The 19,288-nt window shown below is 34.5% G+C and overlaps 1 protein-coding gene and 1 long non-coding RNA gene across 2 annotated transcripts; both read left to right on the top strand.

Annotated features, from left to right (window-relative positions):
- Positions 1-1,737: 1,737 nt before the first annotated feature.
- LOC108944160 (uncharacterized) lies at positions 1,738-2,385 on the top strand. Its single transcript, XR_011414512.1, has 2 exons — positions 1,738-1,805; positions 2,132-2,385. It is a non-coding gene; the product is annotated as an uncharacterized lncRNA (long non-coding RNA).
- Positions 2,386-6,381: 3,996 nt separating this feature from the next.
- LOC104090738 (myb-related protein 306) lies at positions 6,382-8,227 on the top strand. The gene is made up of 3 exons (XM_009595912.4): positions 6,382-6,665; positions 6,842-6,971; positions 7,101-8,227. The coding sequence occupies exons 1-3, from the start codon at positions 6,533-6,535 to the stop codon at positions 7,885-7,887; spliced, it is 1,050 nt and encodes a 349-aa protein (XP_009594207.1). The 5' UTR covers positions 6,382-6,532; the 3' UTR covers positions 7,888-8,227.
- Positions 8,228-19,288: the final 11,061 nt, after the last annotated feature.

Here is a 19,288-nt window from a genome sequence, read left to right as displayed (position 1 = left end):
GAGAAGAAAAAGCCTCCTCATAATTCTGATTTTCATGGTGGTTCATCTACAGATAGAGAAGAAGATGAGATGAAGAAGAAGACCTAACAGAGATGGTTTGTCTTCAAACCAAAGTGTTTGATATAACCTAAGTCAAATAAGTTATTTTTGGTCGACTTTGGATGGACACGTGGAGAAGGCAAGGCCTTTGGATCAAGCAAGCCGATCCATGATTGATTAAATAGAGACTATCTGATAATAGTGGCACTAGAAGCTTTCCTCACGTGAATGACATATGAGGGAATATAAGTTAGTTACTAGAAGAATAATTTAGTTATTAGTGGGCAAATTAGAATAGGACAAGTTTACAAATTTTACTCTTTCTGCTCATTCTTTTATTCCTTAGCAAGTGTATATATACATGTATATGAAAGTGATGAAATACACAGAAATTTTCAGAATTTACTCTTTAAATTCGTTCATGGTATCAGAGCACCTAACTCGATCCAACAGTTCAATTATCTAGATTATTTACATCATCTCATCCTCGACGTCAACTCATCTTCACTAAACAAAAATGGGTGACACAATCATAACTGCAGATACCAGCAACATTGCAAAGGCTGTGAGTTATGATATCAATCACCCCTATCATCTTAATAATTCTGATTCTCCTAGGATGACTCTAGTCAACACCTTGTTTGATGGAAGGGGATAACCAGGATGGAGGAGGTCCATTTTGTTGTCTCTATCAGCTAAGAAGAAACTTGGGTTTATCAATGGAGCATGCCAATCTCCAGATCTGAGTTCTCCAGATCATGAACAATAGAGCTGTGTCAATGACATGGTGATTTCCTGGATTCTGAATGCCCTTTCTAAAGATATCGCAGACAGTGTGATATACTCCAAAACTGCAAAGGAGCTTTGGGATAGCTTGGAGCAGAGATTTGGAAAATCAAATGGAGCCAAGCTACACCATCTGCAAAAGGAGTTGTCAAGATTAGTGCAGGAAAACTGTGATATTGCAGGATACTTCACTAAACTCAAACGATTGTGGGATGAATTGGATGCTTTAAATGTTGTCATATGTTGTTCACGCGTGTGTACTTGTGAAGGAAAAGCAAAATTAACTAAGTCACTTGAAGATCAGAGGTTGTTTCAATTCCTAATGGGATTAAATGACATCTATGCACAAGCAAGAGGAAACATACTCATGATGAATCCTTTTCCTAGCATAGATATTGCCTATTCTCTTCTCTTGCAAGATGAAAATCAAAGAGAAGTTTATGCAAACGTACATTTTAACCCAGATTCGTTGTCATTTATGGCAGCAGGAGATGTGAAACAACCTAATGCCCAACTTTTAGCTGATTTTGCAGCTTTTATGGTGACAGGGGAGGGAAGAAACTTTCAGAAAAATAGGAACCAAGCACAAAAAGGAGCAACAGTGGGAACAAAATTTAATAATTCAGGACAGAAGTTCACTAAGCCACAGCAGAAGTTTAAGGCAAAGAAGAGGTACAATTCAAATATGTCTTGTACTTATTGTGGAAAAACAGGGCATATTCAAGAAGATTGTTACAGAATCATTGGATTTTCAGATGATTTTAAGTTTACCAATCAGAAGAACTATCAAAATCATATCAAGGCAAATGCAGTTTTAACACATGAAGATCATGAGAATCAGATAGGACAGAATACTGAAAACAACAACGATTTTGGGCAACAACTCAATAAGGAACATGTTGCAGAGATAGTGAACATGTATAAGCAGGCAAAGTTGGCACAAGCAGGAAATTCAGGAATCAATGCTAATGCAGTTGCTGGTACTATTCTAAAATACTCAGGTTCAGTGTTTACCACTCTAAATTCTGACACCTGGATTATTGATTCAGGTGCTTCAGAGCATATGTGTTTTGATCCCAACTCTTTCTTATTTCTAACTCAACTTCCTCTGCCTTTGAACATCAATTTACCTAACTCTTTTAAGGAAATTTTTACTCATATAAGAAGTGTTTCTATCCTGCCAGGTCATGTTTTGAACAATATCTTACATGTTCCAGATTTCAAATACAACCTATTGTCAGTACATAGGTTTTGCAATCAGTTCAAATATGATGTCTTATTCACATCTATTGGGTGTATGTTGCAGGGCCTTTCAATGAAGAGTCCACAAGCTTTTGGTGAAGTTAGAGAAGGACTCTACATATTGGAGCCTAGTAGTCTTAAGTCTAAGAGTTTATTCAATAGTAATGTATCTTCAATTCAAAAAGGAAGAAATTCCATTTCAGAGTCTATGTCTTTTTCTAGTCTTGTTCATGTTAATGCAATTCCTGATGTTAAACTTTGGCATGTAAGGTTGAGACATCTCCCATTTTCAGCAATGAAACATTTAGATTTTCTTCATTGTGACTCAAACTCTGATTTTATCTGTGATGTTTGTCCTAAGGCTAGGCAGACAAGGAAACCTTTCCCTGTCAGTACCATTAAATCCAGAGATATTTTTAATCTCATTCATATAGACACATGGGAACCTTACAAGTCTAATACCTATAATGGGTTAAGATATTTCCTTAATATCGTATATGACTATAGTAGAGGAACATGAACATTTTTGCTGTCCTCTAAGAGCAATGCATTTCCCATGCTCAAATCTTTCTTATCCATGGTTGAAAGACAGTTCAATGTAAAAGTGAGAATGATAAGGCCTAATAATGCTCTAGAATTGGGGAAAGGAACACAAGAAGAAGCTTTTCTTGCTTCAGAAGGTATTCTGCACCAGCTGTCTTATATAGAAACACCTCAACAAAATGGGATTGTTGAGAGGAAACATAGACATCTCTTAGAAATTGCTAGAGGTCTAATATTTCAATCCAGGCTGCTTATGTCATATTGGGGTGAATCTATTCTGACTGCCACACACATTTCTAATAGGTTGCCTTCCAGTGTTCTTCAAGGAAAGACACCATATGAGGTCCTATTTCATCACAAACCCAAGTATGACTATTTGAGAAATTTTGGATGCCTATGCTATGCCTCTACTTTGAAACAGGGGAGAGGGAAGTTTGATGAGAGGGAAACAACTTGTGTTTTACTTGGTTACCCTCTTCAACAGAAGGGATACAAACTGCTGGAGCTGTCCACAAGGAAAGTATTTGTGTCTAGGGATGCGACATTTCATGAGTCACATTTTTCTTTTGCAGAAATCAACACACCACACCATCCTATTTTTTTCAACTTCAATTTTCACCACAGAACCTACCTATTCAACCACATTCCAAGACCAAACACAGCCTACTTCTTCAGAATATGATGCAACAAATATGTTTTCACCACAATCATCAAGTCCTACTCATATTTCTCATTATCATTCAGTTTCTCCACAATCACCAACTCCAGTCTCTCCTAGCCTAGAGCCATCATACACCAGGACACCTTTTTCTATACCTCAAGAACCTATGCTATTGAGGAGATCAGGAAGAGTGTCTACACAACCAATCTACCTGAAAGATTTTGTGTGTAACAACATCATGTTCACAAATCTAGCCACAGCTTGTTTTACTCAACCCTGTCAACCTACTGAGTATTATTTTTTATCTCTCTTATCTAATAACCAGCATGTAATGCAGTCCCTTTCTACCATAACAAAACCTTCTACTTTTAGCTAGGCTTATCAATATCCAGGATAGATAGAAGCAATGAATGCAGAAATTAAAGCTCTAGAAGACAACCACACTTGGATGTGGTTGAGTTACCTAAAAGAAAAAGAGCTTTACCTTGTACAACCATAAAGTGTCTACTCACTGTTACAGCCAAGAAAGATTAGAATATTTCTCAGCTAGATGTGAGCAATGTATTCTTGCATGGAGATTTGCAAGAAGAGGTATATATGAGATTTCCAGCAGATTTGGATCCTACTAGTCCTAAACATGTTTGTCTTTTGAAGAAGTCACTATATGGTTTAAAGCAAGCGTCTAGGCAATGGTATACTAGGCTAGCAGGAGCTCTAAGTTTTAAAGGATATTCTTCATCAATGGATGACTATTCTTTGTTCTTTAAACCCACATGAGGTCTTATTTCTATCCTAGCTGTCTATGTTGACGACATACTAATCACAGGAAATGACTTAGAAGAAATTCAAGGCATAAAAGATTTTCTGAATACTGAATTCAAAGTCAAGAATTTGGGAAGTATACACTACTTTCTAGTTATGGAAATTTTGAGAGAAAAAACAGGATTTATCGCGAGTCAAAGAAAATTTACCTTAGACATGTTGAAGGAATTTGATGTGTCTAATTTGACTCGAGTCAGTTCTCCTTTGGATCCTGCCTTGAAGCTTCAAGCTGATGATGGAGAATATCTGCAAAACCCAACTATATTTCGTCATCTGGTCGGAAAGCTAAATTATTTAACAAATACTAGACCAGATCTTTTTTTTGCTGTACTCACCCTCAGTCAATACATGCAGAAGCCATGTGTGTCTCATCTCTCTGATGCTTTACGAGTACTCAAATACCTCAGTTTTGCTCCGGGACAAGGCATTCTTCTTTCAGCTGAGGCATCATTTTCCTTGCTTGCATTCTGTGATACTGATTGGGCTTCCTACAAAGATTTAAGAAGGTCCGTTAGTGGGTTCTTTATCACTCTAGGAGGAGCTCCCATCTCCTGGAAATCAAATAAGCAAGTCTCAATTTCTTTGTCATCCGCAGAAGCCGAATATAGGTCTGTGAGAAGGGCTACTGCAGAGCTTACCTGGTTGGTACTAATTCTTGAGGATCTATCTACACCAGTCACTCTACCAATTCCTCTTCACTCTGATAGCAAGGCAGCAATCCACATCGCCCGAAACCCCGTCTTTCATGAACGCACAAAACATGTCGAAATTGACTGTCATTTTGTGCGTCAACAGTTTCTTTCAGGGTTAATCACTCTTTCTGTTGTTCTCTCCAAAGCTCAGCTTGCAGACATCTTTATGAAGCCTCTTTCTGGGGTTTCTTATCGAGAGATTTTGGACAAGTTAGGGGTCACTAGGTTCCCCTCCAACTTGAGGGGGATGTTGAGAAGATAAAGCCCCTTTCAAATTCGTTCAGAGAATCAATAAGCAAAGTCCTTAAAAATTAGTACGATTATATGTCTCATTGAAGGTGTGACTAATGAATAAGATGGTTCTTACTTCACTATCATCTTAAATTCACATAATCTAGAAACTCCTCTAAGAAGATTCAACCAATCAATCTTTTTTCCTACTAATTCGCTTGTCTATGCTCTTTAGTGCATTGTCCGCCTTTCACTGAATAATGATCGTTAATTTTGTAATGCAATTAAACCATCGGAATAATAATGCATTATCGCTTTAACTCTAAACCTTTTGCATGTTCTACTGCGTGTGTATGTTAGGATCAAAATGATTAGGTGTGATGCGGGAGCTAATAAAGCATACCTTCAATGACGATAAATCCGACAATAATAAGAGAAATAACCCGGAAGAGACACAAACATTTAACGTGATTCGGTCAATTGACTTACCTACATAGGCAAAGATAACCAATCCAGTATATAAAGAGAGTACAAAATATCGAGAGAACAACCTCACAAAGAGGCACACACAAGTAGCAGACTAACATTTGTCCCAAAAATTCACCTCTTAAACAAGATTCTCAAACCCGTTATGGCTACATTGTGGATGCTACTAAATTAGAAGGAAGTATCCTTAATTTCTAGGAGTCCAATACCTTTTTATTCAAGAAAAAAGACTAGTCAAATATGGAAGAAACTTATTTTACTTTTCCTAAAAGATAAAATAAACTATAGAAAATATATTATCCTTCAGAAAAAACAAATATTATAAGAAAATCAAAACAAACACATCCAGTCACTTGGTTGAAAACTTAACACTGGTAATTCAGTTATTACAATTATTATATTGTTTTCTTTTTCTTTTTCTGTTTTACATGTAACACGCGTTTTTCTGCCGATAGTAGTATAGGTGAAATAAATAAGCGAAAAGTGATAAATAATTTGGGACACAGGGAGTAGTAATATTTTGTGAGATCGTAAAATGATGCAAGGCTAAAGGGATGCTAAAAAATTTAAGACCGTAGTAATTAAAAATCCAATTAATAGAAACTGCATGAGAATTAATGTTGATAATGAGAAAACGAAGCTACACGGTTTGTGAGGCAGAAAAAGATGAGAAGGGATTACTAAAGCATAAACGAACAGCTGACTTTTGCAAACAAATGAGTAAATGCTCATTGCTGTCCCCCTTTGACTCTTTGGACATAGTTATTTTACCACTTCTTCATCTTTAGTCAGCGTAAATTAAGACCCCGTCGTTGTGCTCTTCTCCTTCTCTCTTCAACAATAGTGTATATATAGACAAGGACCCCCACTGGCTTAGACGCTTGTCTCAACTTTGCTTCACTCTTGAAAGAAATCCCAATATATCCCTATCCAGAGAGCAAGAGAAAGAGAAGAAACAAAACCACTTCTTGTTTTTCCTTTAAAAGTCACTTAAAATAAAAGGAAGAAAGATTTGTTGCTTGAGAGTAGAATGGGAAGGCCACCTTGTTGTGATAAAATAGGGGTGAAGAAAGGACCATGGACACCAGAAGAGGATATCATCTTGGTTTCATACATTCAACAACATGGTCCTGGTAACTGGAGAGCTGTTCCCAGTAATACTGGTAAACATTTTAATCTGAAACCACTTCTTTTTCTTTTTTTTTTTTCTGGAGAAGTTTGTTAGAGTCATTAAATGTGTAGTAGTAAGAGTAATAAATATTCTGCTGCTTTACATCCCCTAGATCAACCTTATCATCAATCTCTATGTACTCACAGCCGTTCATCTTTTTCATTCCAGGTTTGCTTAGATGCAGCAAAAGCTGTAGACTTAGATGGACTAATTATCTCCGTCCGGGAATCAAACGTGGCAACTTCACAGAACATGAAGAAAAGATGATTATTCACCTCCAAGCTCTTCTTGGCAACAGGTACCATGCAAAATTTCATTGTTTTTCTTGTTTTAGGATTAGATCCAATTTTATATGTTGCGAATCCTAATAGGGATTTTTGTTAGGGTTAGTGTCTAACATATTTTTTAAAAAATCTTGTGTGTGTAGATGGGCTGCGATAGCATCATATCTCCCACAAAGGACGGACAACGATATAAAAAATTACTGGAATACTCATCTGAGAAAGAAGCTGAAGAAACTTCAAGGGAATGATGAGAATAGTAATCAAGAGGGAATACGCTCATCGTCTCAATCAAATGTCTCAAAAGGACAGTGGGAGAGGAGGCTTCAAACTGATATCCACATGGCTAAAAAAGCCCTTTGTGAGGCTTTGTCCCTTGACAAATCTGATTCTCCGCCAAATAATCCTATCCCTCAACCTGTTCAATCATCTTGTACTTATGCATCTAGTGCTGAAAATATTTCTCGATTGCTTCAAAATTGGATGAAAAATTCCCCCAAATCATCTCAATTTAGTCAATCAAACTCGGAGTGTACTACTCAAAGCTCCTTTAACAATTTATCAATCGGGCAGGGTTCGAGTTCTAGTCCTAGTGAAGGGACCATAAGTGCAACAACACCCGAGGGTTTTGATCCGCTCTTTAGCTTCAATTCATCCAATACTGATATGTTGGCAGATGAGAGTAACGCTTTCACACCTGAAAATGCTAGGATTTTTCAAGTTGAAAGCAAGCCAGATTTGCCGAATCTGAATGCTGAAAATGGATTTTTATTTCAAGAGGAGAGCAAGCCAAGTTTGGAATCGGAAGTGCCATTAACTTTGCTGGAGAAGTGGCTCTTTGATGATGCTATTAATGCACCAGCACAAGAAAACCTAATGGGATTGGGAATAGGAATGGGAATGACCTTGGGTGATGCTTCTGATTTGTTTTGAAGAAATATTTACGAAATGATTAAATGATAGCCCTAGTAAATATTTCTTCAAAACAACTTAGTAGTTACGTTTTGGTTTCTTTTATCTGTTTTTTTTTGGGTTGTTACTTGTTAATTAGACTTTGGAGTTTATAGGTTGTTACTTACTAGCCTGAGCAAAAACTCTGGTATTTGCAAGAGCAAAAAGTGTAAATTACAAGTAATCTTAAATCTGCATATGTAGTGAATAGTACTAGTGATACTACCCTCTCTAAGCTTCTAAGAGCTTCAACTGTTTGTACTATGTGCTCAATTTTTTTGAGTATTTATTATCTAGAAATGAAAATTAGAGTTTGACTTCAGATGTTCCCAAGTTCCAATGGCATAAGTAAACGTACAAAAATCATGAACGGCATTAGATTGTAATTTTTCATAAAAACTTTGTCAGGTCGATCCAGTAAATATATATATCACTCTTATTTATTTCTTGTTTTTAATGTAAGTAGTGGCTATTAAGTGTTCCCTGGCCCTGCAACTCTTTAAGGTTGTTTGAATCTAAATGGACGATGAAGTGAAATTTGAGCTCCATGGTATGACCATAAAGAGGCGAGTTATCCATCATAATGTAAAGCGAATGCACCTAGGAATTAGGTATTACATCGTCCTTCCCATTTTAGTTATCATATTTCGCTTCACAAGATTCGAATTAATTAAGTAAACTTCCTATAATTCGCAACTGTGGTTGTATACTGTAAAGTTGCAATATTAAAATGTAACAAGTACGCTATCAAGCTATTCAAATATTACTCTTGTGACTGACTGTTTGATTTTTCACCCAACTTAATAAATTCTTGAAAAAAAAAGTCTTGACGCGCATAGTAATTCATTCAATTAAGTCCTAGAAAGGAAGAATGGCGCTATATATATGTCTCTACCCATTTAAGACTCCATGAACAACACATCGCTCTACAGGATCTTGAATTTCAAGGAAGCTTCCTTTATGGTGAAGTATAGAGAGTACGATTCTAAATAGACAAGAGAAGAAAGCATTGAGTTTTCACCACCCAAAAAAAAAAATAAGGAAAAAAGGAAATAAATAAATAAATATATATCTTACTGGAAAATGTTCACCTAAAATGATGTAATCTTGTAATCCAATTACTATTACTGGAAAAATAAATTTTACCCATATAATGGAGATATTTATGAAGCGGGTCGAGGACAAAGAGAGACAAAGAAGATAATGTAAATATATATATAGATAGATGTATAAGACCGTAAATAAAATGTTATTTTCTCTAATTTAATGTTTTAAATGGTATGGTTCGTACAAATTAAAGTAATTAAAGTTTAGCATTTCGAGCCGTCTCTCTTGGAAAAACATGAATCTAATTTGAACACTAATATTGTTGGTTAGCGTTTCTCCAGTGAAAATGATTTAGGTTAAATGGGAAATCTCCTCACCTCTCATGGTTATAACTACTCTCCAACTATACCAATTTAACTATACCAATTTCCGTGTGATTGGATGACTTATAATCTCTTTAAGAATCAAAGTCTTATAGCCCGTTTGGTCAAACTGTCAAAAAAATATTTTTTCTTTAAAAGTACTTTTGTTCAAAAGTGCTTTTTGAAAAAGCACTTTTGCAAAATAACATATTGTGTTTGGCCAATTCATTAAGTAGTGCATTTTGCTACCAAATTATATTTGGCCAATCATTTCAAAAATTACTTTTAAGTATCAAATTACGAAAAAGTACCGTAAAAGTTCAATTTGGAATTAATATTATTTAAATAAGATAAATAAATTTAAATATTTATTATAATAAAAATATAAATTAAAGATTTCAATTAATATAAAATATAGTTATTCCAAACCTATAATATTGGGGTATCTAATATTACTTATTGCTTATATGATGATTTAAATTTATCAAAATATATCACTCAATATAAATTAAAAACCTACTCTTATAAATCATTATAAAGAAGAGATCTATTTATAGTAGAGAGACTATTCCAAAGAGAAATAGGAGAAAGAGAATAAAAATATGGTAGAATAAAAAAGAGAAGAAATGTATGGTAAAAAGAGAAAAAGAAAATAGAAATGTAACATTAATGAGTGATAACTTGAAAAATATAAATTTAATGTAAGGATATTTTTGTCTTAAATTAAAATTTTTCTGCTTTTGTTTCTCGGAAAAAACTAGAATTTGTAGTTTCTCCCCAAAAACAGAAAAATTGCTTCTGGTGCTACTCAAAAGTACTTTTTATTTTGGCCAAACATCACAAAAAAAAAAGTACTTTTGTTTTCCCGAAGCTTGGCCAAATAGGCTCATAAGCATAGTAAATATACATGTGCCATTTGGAAATTAAAAAGTCATAAACCAACGGATACAAGAGTTTACCAATCTTTTTCCTTTTAAAATCGATTTTGGAGAAAGCATTGATTAATTAATTTTCATACATTGATCATTCTTAAATTCACGCTGCAATCTGCTAATCGTCATCATTTGGACCCAACTTGTTTACAATAGCTAGGCATGTGGTACATTCTGGAGGTGAAATTTGACATTTGGACAATTCCAAAATGGATCAATCTCTTCTTTGTATTTAACATGAACCTATTAAGTAAATACCATTACTTAACAGTCAAATATTCCCCGTTTGTTAAACGAACTTCAAAATATTTCTTTCCTTGCGGATGAGATAGAAGTTCAGCTGAAAAGGGCTCCTTTAATTTATATACACAAGGGTGACAAGATTTAAAACCTTTTAGTTCTATTAACCCATGCTGGTTTACAAAGGCTTAAGGTAATGTTGGAAATTGTGGCGATTAAGCCTAACGGGAGTTTCAACAATAAAGTTGATCAATCTTTTAATCTCCTCTTAAAGTTGGTCAAACTGACAATGTGTGACTATCAGGATTCTGTAAGAGAGAGAGAGGATCACTAATACACAGAGAGGAGCTAAAATTTTTGAGTTTATAAGTTATGAATTTTCGAAAATACAGCTTATTGGATTTTCGTTCACTTTTACTTGTCCACTGTACCAAAAATATATTTGTAATTTTACTTGTCCACTATACTAAATCAAGAGAAAAACAATCTCTTTTTTTTTTTTTTTTCTTTCTGTTTTACCCTTTTCATTAACTACTCATTCTCCAATTCATTTCTCAAAACTTTGAAAATGCTATCATTATTAGGGGTAAAATTATAAAATACATACTTCATTTATTTTTTATGAAAGGGAGATAAAGTCCAATGCAGACACGAAAACGGAGGGAGTATATATTAAGTGAATTTTTAAGACAAATACCTTTTTATAGTACAAGCCGAAGTATAGCTCCGCTCCTGCTAATACCTTTTATAGTACAAGTTGATAACCACAATAAACATATGCCTAATTGAGAAACTAAACATGTTAAAAATCTACACTGTAGTTGGATTATGCAAACATGGCAGCGATGGTTAGATCTTGAATTCTTCCAATATCAAATTTTGGTAAAACGTGCATTGGGAAAACGCAAGTGGCCATTAAAGGCAAAATATATGGAGAATCAAGTTGACTTGCTTGAACCTAACTACACACCAGGCCCAGGCCAAAACCTTTTTTTCTGTGAAAGCATAAGCCCCTCATGAATACAAACACCAAATGACAAGGCAAAATAACACTTGCATATAATGCAAACAGTCACTTTTGATTTGTCAATATGCAGAAAGAATTTATTGAAGGCACATTTTTTCTTTCCTTTACAGGTTGCACATATTGAAGCAGTAAATGAAGCAATGTGGAAAAAAATATGGAACTTAAAATTCCACTAAGGCCAGAGTAGCAAAAAAGAAAATAGATGCATATGATTTCACCTCCAAAGTCCAAAGGAAGCTTCCTTTACAGGCAAACATATTTGAGGATTTATTCATAGTTGCAGCAGGTCATGATACCCATGTTCTTTCCTAAAATGAAAAACAGCTAAGCTTGCCCTTATGTAATTTTGATCAAACTTTTTTAATCTTAAAATATTCTATTGTGGGATACTATTCATACATACCATATGATTTTTTTCTAAAGACACTATTGTTCATTTATAGCTGCTTGACTCCCTCATGTGCTTTCGGACAGAGCCCCTTCCTTTTTCCACCTAAAGATCAGGATTTTTAACTTATGAGTTTTGGACAATAATAGTGCTTTTGTGTTATATAAATAGAAGTTTCAAATCAAAGCTAACCCGTAACGGCCGGCTTTGCCCCTCCTCTTTCTATAATTATTAATTCATGTAATGAACATTATGTTATCTCTTGTGTGTCTCCATATGTATGTATGTATGTAAATAGGCCATTTATTTATATTTTTTCGGTCCAATGAGAGGTCCATGAGTACTATATAAATATGATTTGTGGAGTGGTTTTAATAAATTAATTAATTGATTTGTGGTGTATGGTCATTAGGACGTCGAGAGTGGTCTATTTCGAATGAGATGTCAATTTGATTTCTTTGCCAGAACTACGAGATACTATTAAAATGCATGGATAAAGAATGATTGGGGCCATCTAGTCCTGCTTGCGATTTTTGATTTGATAGAATAAACAATACAAAGTTTTAAAGAAGAAAGAAAAGTGATGAAAAAGATGATCCCTAAACTTGAGATATTACTAAAATATTGTTGGCAATTAAATGCGGTTGCAATCAAAGAAATCGTGTATGAGAAGTATTTCACAGTCCCATCATGATTGATTACGATACCCAGAATATACAAAAAATCAAATAATATTTAAGAAATTAAATGCGATAAATATGTGAGTGTGTATCTGTAAATTTCCTGTTATAAGAATTCAAGTAAAATTTAAATGTTAATTTAGTCATGTAGTGCTGTTTTTACGAGCAAGAAATATTGAAATCAAAATAGCATTGTCCTTAGGTCGTATGTGCAGACCTTTTTAAGCTTAATTTTAAGTTTGTAAATATGTAGCTAAATGTTTCATAAACCATTAAAATGAGACTATCGTTGTGTACTCTCTTTGTTTCAATATATTAACATATTTTCTTTTTAGCCCGTTTTAAAAAGAATGATCAGTTTCTTAATAATTTATATTTTAAAATTTGCATATTACCTTTAATGAGATAATTTATAGCCACATGTATTTATGATTTGTTTTAGATCATAATTTCCAAAAATGTTCTATTCTTTTTTTAACTCTGTATACAATCAAATAGGTTCACATAACTTAAAACAGATGGAACATTTAAAGATGGAGTATATATATATATTTAAATATTTTAAGCTAAAGATGTGAACGGACACCTAAAATGTGAAACGAAAAATCATATATAAAGTAAAGCTGAAATGAAAACTCATAATTGAAATAGAAATGATTGCTTAAATAAATTATTCCAAATAAAAACTCACAATATTCTTGTTCTCTAAATAAATAAATAAAAATTACGTTCCGAGAACAGTTGTTCAAAAGGTTTTCTATCGATAATTGTTCGTCAAAAAAGAAATATGAATGTTAGTGACAAAGTGCATCAACGGAAGTTGGATGCAAGTGCTTCAACAAAAGTAGAAGTCGAAAAGAAGTGCTCCAACACTATAACAATAGCAAAAAAGTTAGACGCATAGATATTTGAATTACGGGAGAATATTGAAAAAATAATTCAAAGTTGCAATAGAAAATCAAATTATCTAGGATTTGATATTTATAAGTTTATTTAATTCACGTCTAGTTAGAATGTGAAGCCAAATTAATATAGGAATATATTTTCGTATTTCTAGTTAAAATAGGTTAGTACTATTACAAATAACTAGTAGTCATATCCGCGCGTTGCGCACAAAATATTAAATAAAATTTTTTATAAAAACATATTACTTGAAAAATGTGATATACACAAAGAATTAAGCATGTAAATAATATTACTTTATGAACATGTAAATGCACTGTGTGAGCACCTAATTTTTTACCGTGCTTGAATATTTTCCGCTCCCATCTTTCCACGCGTGTCCCCACTCTTTGTCCCCCACGCGTGTTCCCACTTCACTTTTCCTTGTCCCCCACGCTTGCCCCCCATATTTGTCCCCCACACTTTGTCCCCCACTCACAACCCCTAACTCTTTTCTTCCTCATGAAAAACGGACAAAAGGAGCCCCAAAAAGAGGGGGGCTGAATCCTTTTCTTCCTATAAGAAAAAGCATAAAAATTCCAGTAAACAAACCAAAAAAAAGAGACCTCCAAAAACCCAGCTCAAAAACAGCCGAAAATCACACAAAAAACGGCTCCAAAAGTACCTGAAAAAATAGCCCTTTTCCAGCAAATATTCGCTGCAAAAATAGTCAAAAAAGCGACGAATCGCAGCTGGAAATTCCAGCTCCCAAAAGGTAACAAAATAGCCCTTGAAACCAGCCTCAAATCACCCAAAAAATACCCCAAAACTCAGTTGTGTTACTGCTGAAAATCACCCCCAGAAATACTTTTTTTTCTTCCTCGAAATAACCATCAAAAGCGGTAATACATAGCTCCCGATAATCCCTAAACAGTCATTAAAACTAGTCACGAAAATAGTCATCGTCCAGGTCGGGAGTGGTGGTATTCCGTTCCAATCGAGTAAAGTTCGCCGCCGTCATTCGAGCTACGATCTTGGTTTGAGATCCCCGTATATTTAGCTCAAGTTTTCTGGCCAGTTGTTTTGATCGTTGATTCAAAAATCTGACCTTCAATGAAGTTTATTCATGTTTAAAATAAAGAAAGTTGCTACTAAAAGGTCATACTATAACTTTACTTATCTTCTAATTTTCAGATCTTGTGTCGTAGGTGTTTGAATTGTTTTGTTTGATTTCGCTTGTTTCTGTTTTGCTGCTTACGTGATACTAATATTTTGAGCCTTCCATTTGTGATATTTTCTTGTTTAACTGTAGAATCAATATGAATTTTTAAGTGTTTGTTTGCTCTCATTAATTGTCATAGTATCTTGTTTCATGTTAAATATGGTTTATGTGGATTCATTATTGATGTAAGTTGTCCGTTTGGTTAAGTTGAATTAACAGATGTTATAAATCGGTTTGGTTGATTTCTTTCCGTTGGAGTTAAAACTGGGAATAAAGATAATATTGTTTGGTCATGAAAGCATTTGGGTTAAAGGGATTATTATTATGGCATAGAGTAATAACAAATCATATTAGTTAGCCCATTCCTTATAAATTAATAAATCGTCCGAATCTTCCTAGCTTTAGTAAGATAATTGAACTTGTTAATATATCAAGAGCTGATCATACGCGTCTTATCCACAGTCATTGCTCCATAATTCTCATGCCTCACAATAATCTCAAAATTAGTTTAGGAAAAATAATTCATAATAATCGCTAGTATTAATAAATCTATCATCGTGATTATGCACACGTTCATATGACATAATTGAGATTTTCAAAATTAAAATAGAAGTATGCGTTCGCGCAACTTTGGGCAAAAAACAATCTTATATAATAAAATGTTATTAATTGTGTACACGTACGTGTAACATGATTTCGGCACAATAAACAAAATGGATTCACACACGTGATTTGTTTCAAAGATAACTTCATATCTTACTAATTAAAAGCGGATAGATAAAACGTGGAAATAAATAAATCACAGTTTATCCAAAATTAACTTAAGCCAAGTTGTAGTCAATAAAGCGACCGTGCTAGAACCATGTAACTCGGGGAATGCCTTACACCTTCTCCTCGGTCAACAGAATTTTTTACCCGGATTTTGTTTTTGCAGACCAATAATAAAGGAGTCAAACCTTCCTTTGAATAGGGATTCAAATAAAAGGTGACTTGGAACACCCAAAAAAATCAATTCCAAGTGGCGACTCTGTAAATAAAATAATCCCTATTTCAAAAATTATCACTTTAATTGGAAAAACTCTTTAACCCACAATAACGCACATATTTATCTTTGTGGAGGATAAAAAGGAGGTGTGACAGCTCTGGCGACTCTGCTGGGGACTTCAAGAATTCGAGCTTGTATATTGACTTTGTTTGGCTTTATTAATTTTTGTATATATTATGATTTATTTGGGCCTAATGTGTTACTTGTCCACTCTTTTGATATTGTTGAACTGTACATATAAATTGTATTCTCTCTCGCATCCCACTGGATCTTCTGATAATTAGTTATGTTGTGTTTGCCTACCAGCATCACAAAATTTCTGTCTTGAGATAAAGCCAGTTAGCCTACCAGCTTCTGGTGAAAGATTTAGTCACACATGTTTAGGCGGGAGAGCCGTTAGCTAGCCAGTACTGTTCTACTACTGGTAATGCTTGACGCTCCTCGGCTCGGGTTGTCCGCCCGAGTAAGCCAGGTCTAGATACCATCTCCTTTAGGATTTACAAACTTAGAAGAATAAGCCACGAACAATGAATATCCCTAGTAGGCTACGCTTTATTTGCATCATGTGCATTTGACTTAGCAGTGCTCGACTCATGGGCCGAGTCTGTTTTAGGACAGGTACCTTGTTGAGACCATTATGTCATGTTATGTGCTACTTGTTGCATTATTTGGTTGGCTTGCATGTCGACCGACTTTAGCATATATCGGTTGAACGAAGAGAGAAAAAATGATGTGGTTTAGTGCATATAGTTTTTAAAGATTAATTTTCATATAAAAAAAAAAGAAGAACATAGTCAATTTTCACCGAACTACGCAGGCCTGATTCTCACCGGATGTGAGATACATAGGCAAACCTCATCGGTTTCGGCCCCCAATTTTTAAAAAATCCAAAAAGATATTTTTCTTTAATTACTTCTTTAGAAGCTTTTTTTTTTTTTTGAGACCAAAAATTCAAAAATATTTTCTTCCTTTTTTTAAAAAAAAAAAGTTCTTCTCCCAAAATCTAATTTTTTTTTTCTACTTTAGAAGTTTTTCTTTCACCAATTCAAAAAAAAAAAAAATCAAAAAAAAAAATTTAAAAAATATTTTCTTTGCTAGAAAATTTTTTTGGATTAATTGTATATAAAAAAGAGTTAGTTTATCTATTTTATTTCTGATCCACCGAACTACACGGGTCTGATTCTCACCGAAATAGAAAAAAAAAAAACCAAAATATTTTCTTTCTTTTTAGAAGTCTTTCATATGAAAAAAATAAAAATAAAAATCCAAAAATATGTTTTTTCCTTCTTTAGAAGTCTTTCTCCCAAAAAATCCAAAAAACAAAAATAATCAAAATCCAAAAAAAAATATTTTCTTTCTCCTTTAAGAATTCTTCTTTTCAAACATTTCAAAAGAAAAAAAGAGCTAGCTTAAGTACTTTGTTCCTGGTATTCCTGAACTACGTAATGATCTGTTTCATGCGGCGTCATGATACGTAGGCAATCCCCATCGGATTCGATCATAGCCATAAACAAATTGAGTAAAAAAAAATCGAAAAAACATTGAGGGAAAAAAAAGAAAGAGAAAGAGTGACAAAAAATAACAGAGAAAAATAAAGAGCGAAAAACAACAAAAAGAGAAAAAAATCAAGATATGAAAAAAAAAATCAAAAAAAGGGAAAAAAAGAAGAAGAAGAAGAAGATAGAGAGCCTCCCGAGATGGATTACCCCTTTTGGTGAATCATACTCGATCTTGTTCCAAAAGGTAGTCAGGCTAGGTCTACTGTGGCCAGTAGTCCCGAACCGGCCAAACCCTGAGTCCCATTCGCACCAGGCTAATGCTAGATGTGAATACCACTCTGGAGCAGTCAGACATGATACAGAAGACTGTTAGACTCTTAAGAGAGCAGTGGAAGACCTCATCAATGTCAAGGAAATAGTGCTTAGGGATGAAGAGGCCCCTAATATGATGAACAATTCTCTGCCTACTCACACCAATGGGCCAGTAATCGGAATGATCTGTGAAGATGATGAATTTGATCTGACACTGAAGGCCATTGCAACCATTGCCGAGATAGAAGAAAAGCCAAAAAAATGGTCGCCAAGCCTGAAAGTCCCCCATCAGACGGGAGTCTCGGTAGCTAATCTTGCTATCCTTTCTGTGTTCGGATTTATCTCAGGGTGTGATCTGGATATTTTACTTTATTGTCTTACTTTCTGATGTAAACCCTTCTATCTTTAATTTTTTTTTTTTAAAATAAAAATAAAATCAAATCAAATGAAATTAATATTTCGTTGAATGTTTCTTTTCTTAATCTTGTCACCTTTCTTATTCTCTTTTCAGTTCTGTCAATGCAGATTTTAATGACATGACATGCTTGCGGACTTCATGCTTAGTTCCTAAAATGCTGTCAGACCTCGAAATAATGAATCAAGAAGCAGAATGTGTTAAAGATAAGGTTTGTGAGAAAATAAACAAAGAATTTGAATAGTAGGCCTAGGCCAAGTCCGAATGAAATCAGAAGAAGTTTAAATTCCCTCTCTTCTGATCATTCTTGAAGCCGAGATTGAGGATAAAGATTGGGTCAAGAATCGATTGGAACAATTGACACTGATTGATGAAAAGCGATTGGCCGAAGTTTGCCACGGGCAGTTGTGCCAACAAAGAATGGTCCGTGCCTACAACAAGAAAATACGGCCTAGGAAATTTGAAGTGCGACAACTCGTTGTGAGATGTATTCTCCCGCATCATAAAGAAGCTAAAGGAAATTGATGCAGTCAAAAAGGTACTATGTTTGACCTTTCACGCACCTTTAATGCCCTTTGATTGGGATGACGAAGGCTTTCATTCTTCCTACCCAAACACCATTAACCCTTTTTGCCAACCCATTGAGCCAGTTACCTTTCTTTGATTACCCTCTTTGGAACGTGAAAATGTTATTTAAAAAAAAAAAAGAAAAAAACAAATAAAAAAAATAAAATAAAAATAAAAATAAATAATAAAAAAAATTCAAACAAGTTGATGTTAATCGAACTACGTTCGACTTGATTCCGAAAGGATACGTAGGCAGCCTCTCTCTGGGGTTCGGTCACACCAAAATAAAAATCTACATTCTCCCAAAAGTTAAAACTGGGGCAGGTGTTATAATGGTTCGGCGATGGTTTCGCCTGAGAGGTTCCAAAGTTGTAATTCAGTCCAAATCCTTTTTACCCAAATCCTTTTCAAATCCTTCTGATCAATCAGCGAGAATGTTCAAGAATTGGAGGATACAATCACTTGGATCTGATGCCACCAAAATGAGAGAAATAAAATGAGAGAGTCTTATTGGTGAAAACCCTCACGGGCGCCATAGGGCGATGACGAGCAAAGAAAATGAAAATGAGAGAGTCTTGTTAGTGAAAACCCGCAAAGGGCACTATAAGGCGATGGTGACAAGAGAATTGAGAGACTTTAGCTGGTGAAAACCCGCAAAGGGCACTACTGATCGAAAAGAGGATCTTCACAGCCATTGGTATTGATAATCCTGGGCAAGGTTTCTAGGTTTCGAGGCAAAAGTTGTGATTAATTTCTAAGAGTCGG

This window comes from Nicotiana tomentosiformis, chromosome 3, assembly GCF_000390325.3.
Source record: "Nicotiana tomentosiformis chromosome 3, ASM39032v3, whole genome shotgun sequence".
Classification (NCBI taxonomy): Eukaryota; Viridiplantae; Streptophyta; class Magnoliopsida; order Solanales; family Solanaceae; genus Nicotiana; species Nicotiana tomentosiformis.
This window is presented reverse-complemented; position numbering and strand designations above follow the sequence as displayed.